At 48.5% G+C, this 16,779-nt stretch overlaps 1 protein-coding gene across 2 annotated transcripts in view; it reads right to left on the reverse strand.

The window, feature by feature from the left end:
- Positions 1-16,558, reverse strand: part of CPSF1 (cleavage and polyadenylation specific factor 1) — a 63,278-nt gene extending 46,720 nt beyond the window's left edge. The window contains exons 1-19 of one of the 2 annotated variants that reach the window (XM_032974509.2): positions 16,366-16,558; positions 14,900-15,066; positions 14,197-14,224; positions 13,807-13,940; positions 12,830-12,910; positions 12,483-12,634; positions 11,834-11,980; positions 11,231-11,370; positions 10,433-10,543; positions 9,307-9,400; positions 8,322-8,409; positions 7,563-7,682; positions 5,080-5,128; positions 3,989-4,083; positions 3,782-3,856; positions 1,867-1,947; positions 1,470-1,571; positions 857-868; positions 538-654 (exon numbers count right to left, since the gene is read on the reverse strand). In XM_032974509.2, the coding sequence (XP_032830400.1) occupies positions 538-654; positions 857-868; positions 1,470-1,571; positions 1,867-1,947; positions 3,782-3,856; positions 3,989-4,083; positions 5,080-5,128; positions 7,563-7,682; positions 8,322-8,409; positions 9,307-9,400; positions 10,433-10,543; positions 11,231-11,370; positions 11,834-11,980; positions 12,483-12,634; positions 12,830-12,910; positions 13,807-13,940; positions 14,197-14,224; positions 14,900-15,043 (1,770 nt within the window). In that variant the 5' untranslated portion in view covers positions 15,044-15,066; positions 16,366-16,558. The remainder of the gene's footprint in view (positions 1-537; positions 655-856; positions 869-1,469; positions 1,572-1,866; positions 1,948-3,781; positions 3,857-3,988; positions 4,084-5,079; positions 5,129-7,562; positions 7,683-8,321; positions 8,410-9,306; positions 9,401-10,432; positions 10,544-11,230; positions 11,371-11,833; positions 11,981-12,482; positions 12,635-12,829; positions 12,911-13,806; positions 13,941-14,196; positions 14,225-14,899; positions 15,067-16,365) is intronic. The other variant, XM_032974510.2, reaches the window with a different exon arrangement.
- Between the last annotated feature and the right edge of the window lie 221 nt (positions 16,559-16,779).

A 16,779-nucleotide genomic window follows, 5' to 3' on the forward strand; every position in this document is an offset into this window, starting at 1 on the left:
CAAAGGCTACGTCGTTCTTGGCAGTGTCGAACTTAAGGAGCGATATGGGAGAGCTGAAACAACCCCCCCCACCACCCCACAAAATTACGCAGTGTCCAAATCTATAGAGAGGGGTAATGAAGTTTTTAAAAAACGTGCAGTGACAATATGCTCGTGTATGGCACAGTTACCCACAAACATCACCAACTGCCATTCAGCAGTGTCGGCGAGCTCACCGCAGCTCACGTGGCCAGAACCTGGCCTATTTTGACGCCACGTGAAGTTGCCGAATCACCGCCACCGCCACCACCAGCACCACCGTCGCCCACTACCGCCATGAGCACCGCTACTACCTACCCCCGGGGCTCCAAAGCTGCGATTGCGCAATACCGCACAGGGCGATTGCGCAATGGCAGCTCGGCTGCGTCTGGGAACACGCGTGGAAAGCACCCAGCCCCCCACCCACCGGCCAGCCAGTAACACCCTCGTGTACGCCAGCGATCCGAGCGACAAGTGGGGAGCAGCATAAGAGAGGGGGGGAGCAAAGGCCCACGGCACCATGGTGGAGTCGTCGCGGCTCAGGATGAGGAAGCCGTGCTTCTTCTTCTCGTCTTCCAGCGGCGCCTCCTTCTGCTCCTCCTTCTCGGGCTCCGCTTCCGACTCGGACTCCTTGCTCTGTTCCGTGGGGGAAAAAAAACAGGAAGGAGGAGAATAAAGAATGAAGATTAACCACCGAATGCACTTGATCGTGACTTGATTCGATGCTGTGGTGTCGCCGCTGAACGTGGATCACATTTATAATTCGGAGATGGGTAAAGTTCATTCGGTGTTTGCCGTGGTTCAGGATGATTATTCAGAATTTAACCCGTGAACTCACATGTCTTGATCTCTTGGACAGCAAGCAAAGGGAGAAAAACAGCAAAGCAGATTTACGTACGTAAAAAGAAAAATCAGCGGCAAGCAATTTCATTCTCTTAAATTGCCTTACGTGCGAACAAACTCCAAACTTAAAAACAAAGGCATGGCCCATATTTATATAGGGGGTTCTTTATCTTTGTGTGTGTGCGTGAGTCCGTGTTACCCCTTTTCCATTGCCACAACTGGGCCAGCACGGGGCACTCATGACAGTGGTAGCTTTCCATCGGCCGTCTGCCGTGCTGCCGAGCCCTGACCGGAACTGTGATATGTCGGCTTCCCAAGACACCTGAATATGGCTCGGGGCCAAGCAGGGCCAGGGTTGGGACTAATCAACCGTTCAGTTCCTGTGACATCGGTCGGTACACAGCGAGGACACGGCGTCCCCAACGCACGTCTCGACTCAGTCATTGCAGGTGGCATCAGCTGGCACTGCGCGGCTATCGCGGTGGAAAATAACAACCCAGGCTCCTGCTGATCCGAGCCAGGCTGGCTTCGGCATGGCCTTGGCGCAGGTCAGCCGTTCAGTGTAAAAGAGGCGAAGGGGGTTATAGCCGCACCCCCACATGCTGTACCTTGCCCTCTTCTCGCTTTTCGCTGACGGGAGAGATGACCGTCCACATGTCGTAACATCCCGGCAGCTCAAACGTCGTCACCACCTGCGGCCGAATGCTCCTCTGCCAGACAAAACGCAATGCACGCATCGCTCGGAATTATACGGGAGGACACGGTAGGCGCAGGTGTGCAGGTTACAGCCCTTTGGTCAATCCACTGCTGGATGAGGGTCTCCCCGTGCGGGCTATTGGGGGGGGTTGTTTGACCATACTTCACCCCACTGGTCAGGGCGGGTTGGTGAAGGCTAGGAGAATTACAAATGCTGCAGAATTTTAAAGATGTGATTTTCTTGGATGATGCTAAATGAAATATCAGAAAGACAATGATTATTATTAAAACTCATGAACACGACCTCACCTGCACCACGGACAGAGCTCCATTTTTCCCATAGCCGGAGCAGCAAACCAATTCCAAGTCCGGTTCTGGTCTGTTTTGAAACTTTCGCACATGAAACAATCAAACATTATCGTCACATATTAACTCACAAAGTTTTAAGCAGTGGATTAATACTAATTACCACATAGACGATGGTGTGTAATATAGACACTTTTCTTTGTCTAAATGTAATCGCTCACGTCATTGTGTAGAATATATAAGTAACAAAAAGGAAAAGCACACAATGACTCCATCCTGTTTCCGTCTCTCCCCATACAAAAAAATGTCACAACGCATCGGCCTTCACTGTATTCTGGGAGTGAAGTGTACTTTTTTAACGTGGATCAACAGATAAATGACGAGGAAATTTGTCTGCTTATCACATTTGTTCTCAATCGGCCCTCACCTGGTTATAAATAAAGTTAATTTGAGTGTCTATGTATTTGAGACCTGGGGTCAAATATAATTACAACTGCAGCAGCATTGTCACTGAAATTACAATTACGTTGTGAAAAGCAAATTCATTACCAACGGCACAATTACAGCTGTAATTGACCCCAGAGGTCTGGTGTAATTTTACACCATGTTGCTAATGAGACATGAGTGAATGGATGGTAACACGGTGAGACCTCATCATTACTGTTCCGTTTCTTGCCTTTTGCCGCATTAACCGTCTTGCTTTCAGCTTCAATTCTGAATTGAAGCAATGTGACATTTTCCACACCACAACTAATCTCCTATACGTTTGTCTGCACGTGTGGTTGCACATTCTGTCTCTCCGAGGAATTGGCTCCAGTTGTTTTACTTATCCGACAAAATCCTCCAAAAACAAATCAGGAGTAGATACGACATTTTGGATGCATGTATAATGTATGTTGAACTTCTTTTGCACAGTACGTAGAAAAACCGTGATAGAACCGAAATGTCACTGATATGACGTCGCTCCCACACATTTCCCACCAAAAATGGTGTCACGCAGTATCTCCAATTAGCACGGTTGGCTGCATGCGGTACGAAAGCAGTTCAAAATACACACATACAAACATACTATACCATACCTGTCAACCCATACGGTTTACCCGTATTCTTTTACAGGGAAATTGAGTAAAAAAAAAATGTTTTTGTGTTTCTCCCTTTTGATGGGACTGTGTAGGATGAGCGTTGAGAATAAGAAGGGCATGGGGTGACCAGTAAGGTCTGGATTGGTCTGAAATAAGGTAGGCACTGATAAGGGCTTGACAGGTGTGACAGACTTACAAACATACATACAAATAAACATTATTGTTAACAGGAAGACATTTTACATTCATACAAAATATCAACTATCCAAATATCTGACAAAGATCCAAAACTATCTTTAAAATTCTATTAACCAAAATGTTTAATGTATCAATCCGAAACTCACTCCTGGACACACGACGAAACGATTTCCACATATGTTCAGGTTCTTGGGTTGGGAAATTATTAAGACTGTGCTGTCCGCTCCACCATGAGGTCTCACTGTACTCCTCGTAGTGAAAGCTGAAGGTGCAGCCGTGCAATGTCTTGTTCACGCCACTGCCAGCGTAAGGGCCTTCCACCATTACAGCGAGCTCAGGATAACTATTTGACCTAGAGAGTGCTCACAATTTACATCACCACACGGCGAGCTGCCGATCGGCTGCGGTGCAGCAATTCACCCTGCTGAGTGGGCAGAGGCGGTGGGGGGGGCGTGGGGGAGATTTAAGAATCTTGTCCATCATTTCAACGGCCGCGCCGGGAGACCAAACAGAGCCGGCGACCTCTGGATCGCATACTCCAGCATGCGCTACTCATCACACATCAATTCGCTGCTCACCGTGAAGTCTATATAAACTCATGAACAATTTGATGTCCCTGGATACATGCAAACACTGACCTCCTCGGATAGAAAGGCCGGCTCCCCCATGGCTACATTGGCGCAGGGCCCGATGTTGAGGATGCTGTCGCACACCTGGGTGATAAAGGGCACACACGTGGGTCGCGAAACGGTTTTAAAGTACGCCGAGTCATTGAAGCACACTCGGCGCTGTACACGCGCGTTTGTGCCATCCGTGCGTTCGTTGTGGCCGTGCGTTGACGCTACCTCGAAGGAGTAGGTGGCCAGCTGAGTGCCAGACTGCGCCTCGCTCCCGTACACCTCGATTTCATCCATGTCGTCGAGAAGCGCCACATTCTTGGCTAACGACGAACAAATAAATAAGCGTAAACAAGAACAAAAATCCGCCGTACAGCCTTAACACACTGCAAGTTTGCGAGTAGCACCAATAAAGGCTGGCACGGCACACGAGGGCGGGTGGGTGGCCAGCACCACGCCCCGACGCCTTTGTCTCCCCAGTCGCGATGTTTACGACACACCACACGAGGTACTCATTTGAGGCTGAGGCCCAGATAATCGTCAAAAGTATTGGTGGTGGCCGTGAGCTGGAATCGAAATTGGGTTGCCAGGTTTGTAGCGCAGTGCGCTAACTCCCGCACACGCGCGCAGACAACTTACTGCTGATAAAACATTCTAGGTAAAACACAGAGGAGAGACCTGATGAAATTAACAAAAAACTCGACACATCTGTCAATCACGCTGTGGCCTTGAGAAGAAAATAACAAGGTGGGTGACGTTTCAGGCAATGGCCCTTCTTCACGGCACATAAAGAGAGAGGACAGAAGGGCGACTGCCTGAAACGTCGCCTATTTATATTGTTTTCTTTGAAGGCAGTGTTACTGACAAATGTTTATTTTTGTCTCGTTCAAGAGATGGCCACAAATCCGACCGTTAAACACAGTCGTGCGATCTTAATCTCGCGTACAGTCGCTTACATCTAAGGCACAGCAAATAATTTTGCCCCGATGTTCAAAAAAGTTTGCGCTTCATGATTTTTCCGGGACCATATTTCTGCACGGCATAGCTGCCATTTTCTACCGGTGTTCAAATAAGTGACCTTTCGACCCATGCGCTGATACCTCAGACCTCGGACAGTCTGATTGATATTGTTAAACTCTTACACCACGTTTATTTTACCAGGTAGGGCCCACTGAGCTATAATAGCTATTTTTCAGAAGTGGCCTGGCCACAAATGATAGCTCGACGAAGTGGCTTATCGTGTGGAAATTTATAGCAGCCAAATTCTCTTAATGCGCATTTCTATCCGTGGTGTCGTACTGTACTGCGCTCTCTCTTACCCATCCAGTCTCCGGCCTCGGTGCGTTTCCTTTTGTTGGGCGGCTCCTCCTAATGGAACACGTTCACAAGTTTAAAGTCGAATAACGAACAAACTCGACACATTCGTCAGCAAAACCGCAGCCTTCAAATGAGAAATATACGGCATGGCGACATGTTGGTGCAATGGAACATCTTCGTGGCACGAAAAATAGAAATGTCACTTTCTAACACGGGAGGGGGGGGGGCCCTGATGAGACGTACTTTTTTTGTATGACCAAATCACCCAGAATGCGCACCCAATCTCCTCGCATCTCTCTCAAGAGCCAAGCAGGGTGTGAGCCTGGATGAGTGATTGAACGAGCAACCGCCATGCACACGCAAGTTGGTACAGGCCGTGGGGGGCTACGTGGTGAGCAGCAGAGGACAGCGCAGCAAAAACCCGTGCCCTGCGGTGTACCTCGCGAACCCTGTCTCTGTGTTCCGCCACCTGCAACAACCCGCGCTGACCAGGGTGGTGAAGCGTGGTCAAATAACCCCTAGGAACCACAAGGTGTGGGGGAGGTCCTCATCCAGCAGTGGATTGACCAAGGGCCGCACGTCTCTATTCCTAAGGAAGAACTGAACGCCGGGGAATTCAAACGGTACGCAGGGCTCCCTCTCTCCATAGTTTGAGCAGATTTATTCAATCACGTCTCACCTCAATCAATAACAGGCGAGACAGATAGGAGCAACACGTTGGCATTGAGTAGATAATGGGAATGATGATTTAACAGCCCACTAGTGGGAAGCGAGCTCACAATCGCAGCCTACCAAGCGGGCTCAGAGGCCTGGAATTGAGCTGCGTTGGCGAAAGCCCAGTTACAAAGGGCCGCGTTATAAGCTTTAGTGATCGGCGAATGAGCTATCGAACGCTGATGAGTTATCTCACCTGATTAAGCAAGAGGACATCAATGAGCCTATAAACGATCAGCTCTGGTTTTAACATTACCCAAGCTGTTTTTGCAAAACTACTTGAGCATTGTTTGGACTGATCACAGTGAGCCTGAACAGTTTTCCAAAGTGTTATTCCAAAGAGCTTGCTGCATGCGATGAGCACGCATTCATGATGGACTGGAGTCGTAAAGAGTTCGCGATAACAAATGTTCAGACTTATGAGATCATCTTGCCGTAATGACAACACAGGGTGCACTTTTTTAAATTTCCTCTTGATCAACACAAATGTTACGCTATACAGACACTGCAGAGAGATAAATATATCTAGATCGTTAAAGGAAAAATAAAGCCTATTCACCACAAAGCAATTGGACTATTGCCAACAACGATTAAAAACTCGCAGCTACACACAACGTTAACAAGGTGGGTAGTAGCTCCCATGGACGAGCGTGCTACTGTCACGTCAATGGCATCGGCGCGGCCGTATTCATGATCGGCGGTCATTGTAGAGGGCACTGCTCTATAGGCGGCCGGATGGCTCAGAGGTCGGAGCGCTGAGCCGACACCGCTGAGGTCCTGGTCCTCCAGGCGTAGTTGAGTTGACGGTCTCAGCCTCAGCTACCAAGGACCGCATACAAATAAAACATCGCACACGAACTTTTGTTCAGCGATTAATATGGCTATATTTAAGTTCTGAGAATTCAGTCTCTTATCGCGGACCCTACAGTCTTGTCCAGCTGGTTTTACCCTGCCAAGCCTTCAGTAGGCCCTTGCTGGACAGGTTCCGGACAAAGGGCGAGGTCGCTGTGCAGCCAAACCTCCGCCGTTGGGGGTCTTCGTGACAACCCACACCACAGCTGTGGCCCTATGCAGTGTCACGTAATTTTATGGCCGTGCACTGACTGAATTCAGCAGTGCTCTATGACGACTAGACATGGCCACCAAGGACGTGACCGCCTGGCTCAGCAATTACACTCACGTGCAGAGCAGGTGTGAAAGTACTACCCTCCACTGTGTGGACTACAGGACGCTTAAAGAGATCTCACAGGTAGTTCAGTGATATCCGCTTCCACGGGCCGTTCTCCAAACACGAAGGATTGCACTGCTTTGTGAAGCGATCTGACTGGATTCTTCGTTTCATGGCGTGACACACTGATAGCCCTAACGGGATAACGTTGGGCGAAAATGGCAACGTAAGTTCAAATAGGGACGTGTATGGATTCCTGCAGCACCTTCCAACATGCGTTTATCCTCAAACGTATTAAATCCGCGATAATATCAGTAGTGGCTCACGCCAGGGGCGTAGGAAACAAGGCAACAGGGCTTGCAAAGCAGTTCTTCCAGGGAAGACGCAAGCAACGCTTTAAAATCATTTGGGAGGGTTTTAACCTGCTACATTATTCCTGAATAGGAATGGCAATTTATACCGAATTTTGTTCACATTGGATCGTCTTAATGAGAGTTATTGTACTCCGCCCCCCCACCACAACCTCCCGCCCACCTGCCCTGTTACACTTTCCACCTAAGCTGTAAAGTGCTAATAAGTAAACAAAGGCGCTGCTCGGCTCACCGGTTTGTCTTTGCTCATCGTTTCGGCGGCCGACTCGGTCAGCTTCTCCGTGTACTTCAAGAGCAGCGAGTTCCCCAGCCGGGAGCCCAGGAACAGGTAGCCGGGTTCCATCGTCAGCATCTGTGGACCAACCACCGGCGCCAAGGGCCGTGGCACCAGCGCAAAATTAACACCGACTTTGGAACACGTCGCCACTACCACCGCCCCCGCAGGGTTCGCTCCCGACTCAAAGAGGCTCAAGGAGGAACCGCGGGCACATCGGAAAGGAGGCCAGGTGGCGGAGCAGGTGCCAAATTCCACCCGCCCAAGCTCTGCACTCCTCTATATATCAAGATGGTTTCAGTCAATCATCAATTCCAATGCATGGCTTGACCACAATATCTAGCGTTATAAAGCTTGGCATATGAATACGACCAAACGTGTTATATTCGCAAGCCATGGTTTTTCACATCTGATGATGACCGTTTGTGTTATGGTCGAAACGTCGTGAGAATTTTTATTGTTTTATATATATATTATTATTTTGTTTCCCTTCAACATGACTTTACCGAAAGAGCTAAGAATATGAATAAGCCATAAGGAATTAGGAGTTGGTTTAACGACCACTTTTCAGAAGCTGATTGCTTCACAAACACTGTGCTATGCAACCTGCGACAAAGGGATGATGTACCGATGATATGGGTATCAGAAACATGGGCACCGGTGGAGAAAGTGGAAGTAAATGTGAAGGGCACGTGCGGATTTGTGGGGCGCACTTACACACGTGGTGAGAACGCTGGCGGCCGCCTTGTCAAAGTGGAAGCTCCGCACACTCCTCATACCATCGATGATCAACGTCAGAACGTAACTGACGAAGAAACCAAACACACACGAACCAGGCCGTCATGATTCACGTCACAAAGTCCTGCCTCTAAAAAAGACACGAGATCTTTTTTCACTAACTCTTCCTGGACCTTTGACAGTGAGCAAAAATTGAATGACAGTCTTTAGTTATTTGTATCGTTGACTGCTCTGTACTTATCAAGCAGATGGATAGAAGACAATTTCCAATCATCAGGCACTGTATTGGACGTAATTTACAAGTTAAAAAGAAGATTTACAATAAACCATGGCAGAACCTCACCTCGTGCTAATTTAAAAGCATTTGGCAGGATGCCATCCGGTCCGACTGAAGTGTGAAACTGCGTTTTGGATAACGTGCTCCCCTAAATGAGCAATCACTTCACAGAATTGGGAGTAAATTTTAACGCAAGCCAACTTCAATTTCATTCTGGGCAGGCAATCACCTTCCTTCAAAACGTCAAGCTACAAGTGCGACCAGCGCAGGAAAGGGAGAGAGAGATTTCCACTCCCGCGTCTTGTCAAGGATCATAAATCATCACGCGAACTCCGGTCGTCCTCGCAGCAGCTGCTTTTGGCTAGCCACTGAACAAAGATGGTCACCGCATCGCGCACTTTTAGATGCGCTTCCGCGGCAGCCTGGAATGCTTTTCCTTCCAATATTAAGTAGCCACTGGAGCTCTGCACTTTTAAATATACATTGAAAAATCTATTATTTAGAACTGCTTTTTGTGTTTAGTTTGTTGTCCTTCCCCTCGCACCTCCGATTAGCGCGGTTGGCTATGTATGGTGCAAAAGAAGTTCAACATACATACGGCCATGGTCATGAGCGCACGCCACGAGACCGTCAGTGGAGCCATTTTCGGACGCGAAGCACGCCAACGCGACGAGTTTCACGACTCACATTTCTCCTCCCTTGAGGGAGATGACGATCTTGTCGTAGGAAACAAACGTGGCCTGCGCGCAGTCCAGCGTCATCTTCACGCCATCTTGAATACCTGTCGCGCGCAAACACGATGGCCGTGCTCCAGTTCATGTGCACTTAACTGTAGTTGTTGTCGAAATAGTAATAAGAATATAATTGAACAAAAATCGTTGAGCAATAAAATTGTAAATGGGTTCAATTTATCTTCTTTGGTTCTTTCGGTAAAGTCACGTAGAATGAGAATAAAATAATAAATTGATAAAATAAAATAACACAATAATATTCTCACGACGTTTCGGCCACAACACAAGCGGCCTTCATCAGGTGAAGGGGACGAGACTGTCTGGAGGGCAGACTGTCTGGAGGACAGCGCTGGAGCTGTCTGTCCTCCAGACAGTCTCGTCCCCTTCACCTGATGAAGGCCGCTTGTGTTGTGGCCGAAACGTCGTGAGAATATTATTGTGTTATTTTATTTTATCAATGTATTATTTTATTCTCATTCTACGTGATTTTACCGAAAGAATCAAAGAAGATGAATCCTTGCAGTCACGAAAGCTTTAAATCGGGTTCAATTTAGTCTCTATTGCATGGGGTTTTATTGAGAAAGCATATAGACCGGAAGAACTACAGCCCTGGATGAGCCCGGTATTTTGAGAACACGCTGCGGCCGTCTGGAACCATCTTCCTTTCCAATATTAGGAAGCCACTGGAGCTATGCACTTTAAAATCAAGATCAAGATTAAAAAGGAATTTATTTAAAACAACTTTCGTGTGATTAGCGGTTGGCTACATACGGTGCGAATGAAGTTCAACATACATACATACATATGTACGACAAACAGCTGCTCAATATAATTATTACACGCATCAACGTCCAGCCACCGTGACATTAAAAGTGCACATTCGGTCCCTGGGTTGTCTGCCCCCCCCCCAACCCCCCACCATTAAACAGGACGCGTCGGGTACATGGGCCTGGCGGATATTCACGTGCGGTTGTTTTTTGGTGCCCAATGTTCTGCAGCAGACCTTTGTTCTTGTGCACAGCAAAAAATGCCGTAAACACATAGACATGTTTTTAAATGCACATTCGGGGCAGGGAGCTCACGCAGTGGGAAGGCGGTGGAGCCGTGCGTGATGCTGTTGAGGGAGGCGCCGTACGGTGGGACGCTCTGGTTCATGTACAGAAGGGAGTTGACCGCGAAGATGACCACGCCACCTGTCGAGAGACACCGACCCCGACCGGAGCAGTCGCAACGTCCACTCAGCCGACCGCTCTCATGGGATGTCAATACACATGTGTTGTGCAGCTCAAGCTCAAGGTATTTTAGCCCAACGCATTCGTCAATAACACCGTGCTAAAGAGTCACTAAAACATAAAATAGGTGACGATCTTTGGTCAATGACCCTTCTTCGTGTCACGGCAGTGTTATTGACAAATGAGTTTTTGGTCATTATTTTGCTGGAGAGTTATTCTTATATTTTTAGAATAAATTCTAATTCATCTGCTCAGATTATACTGCAGTCCTTGATTGACTTGCGAGTAATTCCTATACTAAAGAAATATGATAACACTATGAAAATAATCATTGATTCTTTGTCAATTTACTGGTGGATGAGGGCCTCCCCACGCTGTGATTGACCATACTTCACCATGCTGAGCAGCGTGAACTATTAAGGAAAAATAATCCAACGCCGGTTAAGCTATTGCTCGCCACCGATGTTAACAATGGCCGGGAATCTAATTCATATCACCGGGTCTACGGTGCTGTACGGTGCGGCGCGTCAACCCGCTGCGCAGACCGCTGCACCCCTCGATATCGTCTAGCCCCAAGAAGACAGGAAGTGACGTGTACAGCCTCCGTCTACAAAGGAGGTGTGCGGCTGTGAGATTATCCGTGCGAACCGATCGGCTTGGGGACGGCCAGGGCTTGCGTGCAGTCGAAGGGAAGGCTGCTGAGCGACCAGATGATGGGGTGCACCCTCTGGGCGATGTTGAGCGAGATGGCCACGATCCCACACGTGTCTTGCCGGACTGCCACTCGGCTGCAGGCGATGAATGCATCAGTGAGGTGCGTAAACACCACTCCCTCGACAACCGACAACGTGGTACATTCATCGCAGGCGTGCGCAACACGTATGGGGCGCGGGCCCAGTGGCCGTGCCTTTGCTGCTCGTTGCAGAAGTTCGCGGCTCGGTTCCAGCGGCCGCCCGGATTATTATCGCGCATGCAAGAACCGTAATGAATACATACGCAGTCACGTCACCCGCAAGAGTAGGCCATTGTGTGCAGGCGTTAAGCGTCGCATTCTAAAATTACCCGTCGTTGACACCCTACGAGTACGGAACAGCCGATAATGAAACCATCGCGCACGCATAAAGACCTCCTATTCATCCTTTCCTCAAGCACGCTCAAACCTCAACGCGGCGGATAACCACGAGAGCGAGCTGTGGAATAGGCCGGGCGCGAGCGAGAAACGCAATGGCTGTGCCGAGGCCGGACACTCACCCGGGCCACGTCTGGTTGGGCTCGAAGAGGATGAGAAGGGTGGGCTCGTAGTAGCCGTGCAGGAACTGCATGTCGAGGACGTTGAGGAGCTTCTCGTCCAGGCCCCGCAGGTCGATCACGTAGCTGGGCAGCAGGCTCGGCTTCTGCCTGCACGCGGGGAAGAGCGCAACGGGGGTCACGGCGGCGGGTGGGGGTGGCAAAGTTAGCGAGCAACGACGAGCACACGGGGTAACGAGTCGCGTCCGAAAGCAAGACGCGGCTCGTGACCCAGCCAACGGGAAGGCTCCTTCAGGGTGGCAGGTCACTCCGAATGTAAACCACATGCACAACAAAGGAGACACATGAATGTAGAATGGCTCTGTTTTAATCTTCCAAGTTGGTAAGCGTATTGGAATTTTGAGAGTTGGTTAACTATGCTAATTATATCATGGACATGTTAATTCACCAAGTGTTCAAGTTCAACCAACAATTACATGTTGCTGCAGCACACTGCAGTAGTGTACTGGTGTAGTGTACTCGTACATTCACACGGCACTGTGAAGTAGCGTACTGCTACAATCCCACAGCACTCTGCAGTAGTGTACTGGTGTAGTGTACGAGTGAGTGCATTGGACTGGTGCCCTATAAAGTGGTGGTGCACGGCTCGCACCCCTCAGAGACGCCCCCCTCGGCCTCATCGGCGAGCGTCTCACGGCGGAAGGGCAGCACAACGAGCCGCGTGCCGTACACCAGCATGGCGGCACAGCGCGCGTCCGGGTCCACGCGCACCACCGGCACGTGCACGTTCCCGTGGAACCCATCCTGCACACAACGGCACAACCGCAGCGTCACACACGGAGCGGGAGCACAGTCCGACCATAACGACCGCGGCGTCGCATACACGACAGCAAACAATTCGAATTAAAAAAAACAGGCCGTCACACACGGAGGGCACACAACTCTGAGCAAAGAACCTGGGTGTCACACACAGAAGGGTTGGTGTTTGTCCCATCTTACCTTGATTTCATCTTCCTCAAAGTAATGTAGGGAGAGGGTTTTCAGATCGTGGGTTGCTGGATCGTACTCCACCACCGACAGCTGCACGCAATCACAACACAATTGCATTGGTCAATCCATTCATTCTTAATGTGTACCACCAGGTAAGAGCTCGTTGGATCAGCAAGCCTATTTTGAGCTGAAGTACACAAAAGCAATGAAACAGGCTACATAATCTGTGCAAAAGATAGAATAGGTGTGCGCAAATATTGAAAGTGTAATAGTAATAAGCTTATATTCTTGGTTCTTTCGGTAAAGTCACGTAGAAGGGAAATAATAAAATTAAAAAAATAAAACATAATTTAATTAAATTTAATTATAATACGTTTTATTTTTATTATTTAATGAAATGTCACTTTATTGTTTTCTTTTTATTATTTTATTATTTCCCTTCTACGTGACTTTACCGAAAGAACCAAAAATATGAATCCCTGCAGTCATAAAAGCTTTAAATAGTAATAAGTTAATCCTTTTGACAATCCCCTGCTGGATGAGGGCCCCCCTCCATGCAGTATCGGTCATTGGGGATATGTGACCAAACTTCACCAGTGAAGGTTGATGACGGCAGGGAGCAAAGACGCAGGAGAATAGAAGTACAGCACGATGGATTTTATTTGCATTGCCCTCTACTGCTCAGAATCATGTCCCCTCCCCCCAACATGTGCTGAAACCTACGCTGTTGTCCACAGGATAAGCACTGCCGTTATATTAACACGGACATCATCACGCAGAACGTGGTGCAACTCAAAACCACGTCGCATCAGAGATGGAATATCGTTTGTGTTCCGTTTAAAAGTGGTAGGCCTCGTGTGGCTACGGGACGTATGAAGTTAAGTTGCGGGCCGGCTAATTGCCAACTAATTGCTCGCGGGCGGTAGGTTCCCCACTCCTGGCCTACAAGGCGAAGCAGGGCGAACATGTCCGTGGGTGCTCGAGACCTTCGCGTCCATGAAGGCCAGCAGGAGCGCGTCGCGCGAAGAACCGCTGAGCCGCACGCTCGCCATGGACATGATGTTCCCGAAGAGTGAGAAGGATGACATGAACTCCAGCTTGTCCTTGCGAGGCTTTCCATCTGCAGCGCACATTTCATCACCGTCATAAGTCACGATCAATCCACTGCTGGATGGGGTTACCTGAACACAAGTAGTTCATTCCACCCAGTCATTCAAGTATCTCCAACAACCTGCACTCACCAGCGTGACAAAGTACAGTTAAATATCTTCCTAGAGATAATTTTGAACAGATAAATCATACGGGTACAAGCACAATAATTGCTTGCAGATGGAATGGAACGGATAGGTTGCAGTGCATAATTCAGAAGAGTTTACCTGTTGGCTTGTCTCCTTTTGATACGGACTGCAAAGACATTAATCAACAATGTTAGTTATCGGAATGCAATATGACTTAAGTTACCATGTGCTTGTTTTAACGTGAAGACAGCTTTGACTTTAAGACAAGAGAATGTCATTTTGCATGTTTGGTTTTGTCTATGTATCTTAAAAAATTCAATAAATGCATAAAGAATATATAATAGGTAGCAAAAATCGGTATACAAGCACTATGCACTGCCAGAAATAATTTTGACAGCACGTAGAAATCATGTCCCAAGTTATTTTAATCGTCATACCAGACGAGCAATACACAAGCAATTTGTGTGAAAGTAATTATCCAAGTAAATTACGTCAACCAACGTTAACATCGAGCAAATTGTTGGGTAAAGTATGGGTTACTCATACTTCTTCCAAGCCATCTTGCCAACTAAAAAGGCCTCTCCTCTACAACTCCCTGGAGTGGTGGCCCTTCTGCCAGCCGTGACTTCACCTTATAGATTTGATCGTTTAATAGTTTAAAAAACAAAGACGTTTAGTTTATGATATGCTGGCAATGTTCAATTGCCGGGCATGCCAGCCTTGGTCCGATCACCAGGTGTGAATTTAGTTTATGATATGCTGGCAATGTTCAATCACCAGGTGTGCCCGACAACCTGCCGTGCCAATTATTCGTGACCGTACGAAACACAGTGGAGGCTACCTCGGTGTCATGGATGAGGCGGTAGATCTGCAGCTGAGAGCCACCGGCCACCACCAGGTTACGTTCTTGGCTCGAGAAGAAGTGGCAATAGACGGCGTGCTCCAGCCCTGTGGGCGGGTGCACCTTCCTGTGCACAGAGTACATTGCGGCCTGCAGCAGCCAAGAACCTGCAACACACAACACACCACGCCGCACAGCTTCAGAGGCATCACAATACCGATCCAAATTTCGATTTAAAGCTTTCGTGACTGCAAGGATTCATCTTCTTTGGTTCTTTCGGTAAAGTCACGTAGAATGCGAATAAAACAATAAAATAAAACAATAAAATTCTCACGACGTTTCGGCCACAACACAAGTGGCCTTCTTCAGGTGAAAGGAACAAACCTGTCGGGACGACAGATCTACAATGAACGCTGCTAAGATTCGCAGCGTCTTTTAAGCTGGTTGAGAGAAGTGAGGCACTTTGACAAAGGGGTTTACATATCAAACAGGAGAATTTAGCATTGAAACAGTTGAGGGATTAGCTTGCGACTGGTCACAGAAATAGCTATGTTAAAACTTGATTAGGCGCTTTCCAAAGAAAATACCGATACACTCGTGTAATTCATATATGCCGTTGCCCATGATGAACCACAGCAGCATATATACGGTATTACCCGACTCTGATGTATGTATGTATGCATGTTGAACTTCTTTCGCACCGTACGTATGCAACAATGCTAATCAAGCTGGTCTAAAGTTTACTTGCTTGAACACATACTGCTGGGCTCATGATTAAAGCATAACATAGAATGGAGGTATGTTTGTGTCTCCCACTCATGAAACGGATCTACTCGGACCAAATCAAGCGAGCCCCACGGCTGCGTGGGAAGGGGCCTCATCCAGCAGTGGAACCACAAATAGGACTGCCACGCACCCTACATCATAAGCATCATCGAGCCATGGATAGCATTTGCTCTATCCACTGCTGAATGAAGACCTCCTCGAGCCGCTTCCATCTCTCACGCTACCCGCCTAGAACCTGCTCGCGCAACGAGTCGATCTCATCGCTCCATCTCCGCAGTGGGCATCCTCTCGGGCGTCTTAAAAAAAAGCCACGTATTATAATCAAGACGGCCGTGGCAGTGCCGAATGCGCCGTATCACAAGACGCGCTCGCCTCTCTCGCCGGCTACGTTGTAGGGCAACGAGTTGCGAGCGCGTCTTGTAACACCGGAGCGGCTGCGTGCGATCGGATTGGTACGGGCGCGCTGACACGGGGCACGGGTTCGTGGGGACGCTTCTTAATCTTAGCTGAAGCGCTTTTTTTTCAATCGGGGAAATCCCTCGCAGCCGAATGAAGGCGCTCGAGGCCTAAACAAGTCGAGCCGGGCTGGTGCACAGAAACTAATGGGGGGCTTTGACGTTTACCAGTTCGATCCGTCGCAAATCCGCTCACGCGAGTAATCCACAAGCCCGTTGCCTCACCTTAGCAATCAGCCTTGTTTTCAATGAGCTGTTGTCGTTGTTGTTGTTCCCTTGTACATAAAGGAATAAAGTTTACAACGCACACAAATGACCATTCAATCGCTCGCCCCACGCGACATCGCTCCTGTGCACTGTGGGGGGGGTGCACGCGCAGCGCGTGACGTCACGCCTCAACAACTTTATCGACAGCACTGAGGCGGCCAAATCCCAGGGCTCGCGAGGTGACGTCGCACGCCCCCCCCCCTCTCACTAACTTTATTGATGGCGCAGAGGCAATTAGACTGTGAAAATATTATACTCTTTGTTTTTTTCGGTAAAGTCACGTAGGTAGAAAAATAAAATAAAATAAAAACAACTAAATTAATTCACGACGTTTCGGGGGCAACACAAGCTTCCTTCATCAGGTGTAACTGG

Source organism: Petromyzon marinus, chromosome 54 (assembly GCF_048934315.1).
Source record: "Petromyzon marinus isolate PM22_M1 ecotype Great Lakes invasive population chromosome 54, UKy_Petmar_22M1.pri1.0, whole genome shotgun sequence".
NCBI lineage: Eukaryota > Metazoa > Chordata > Hyperoartia > Petromyzontiformes > Petromyzontidae > Petromyzon > Petromyzon marinus.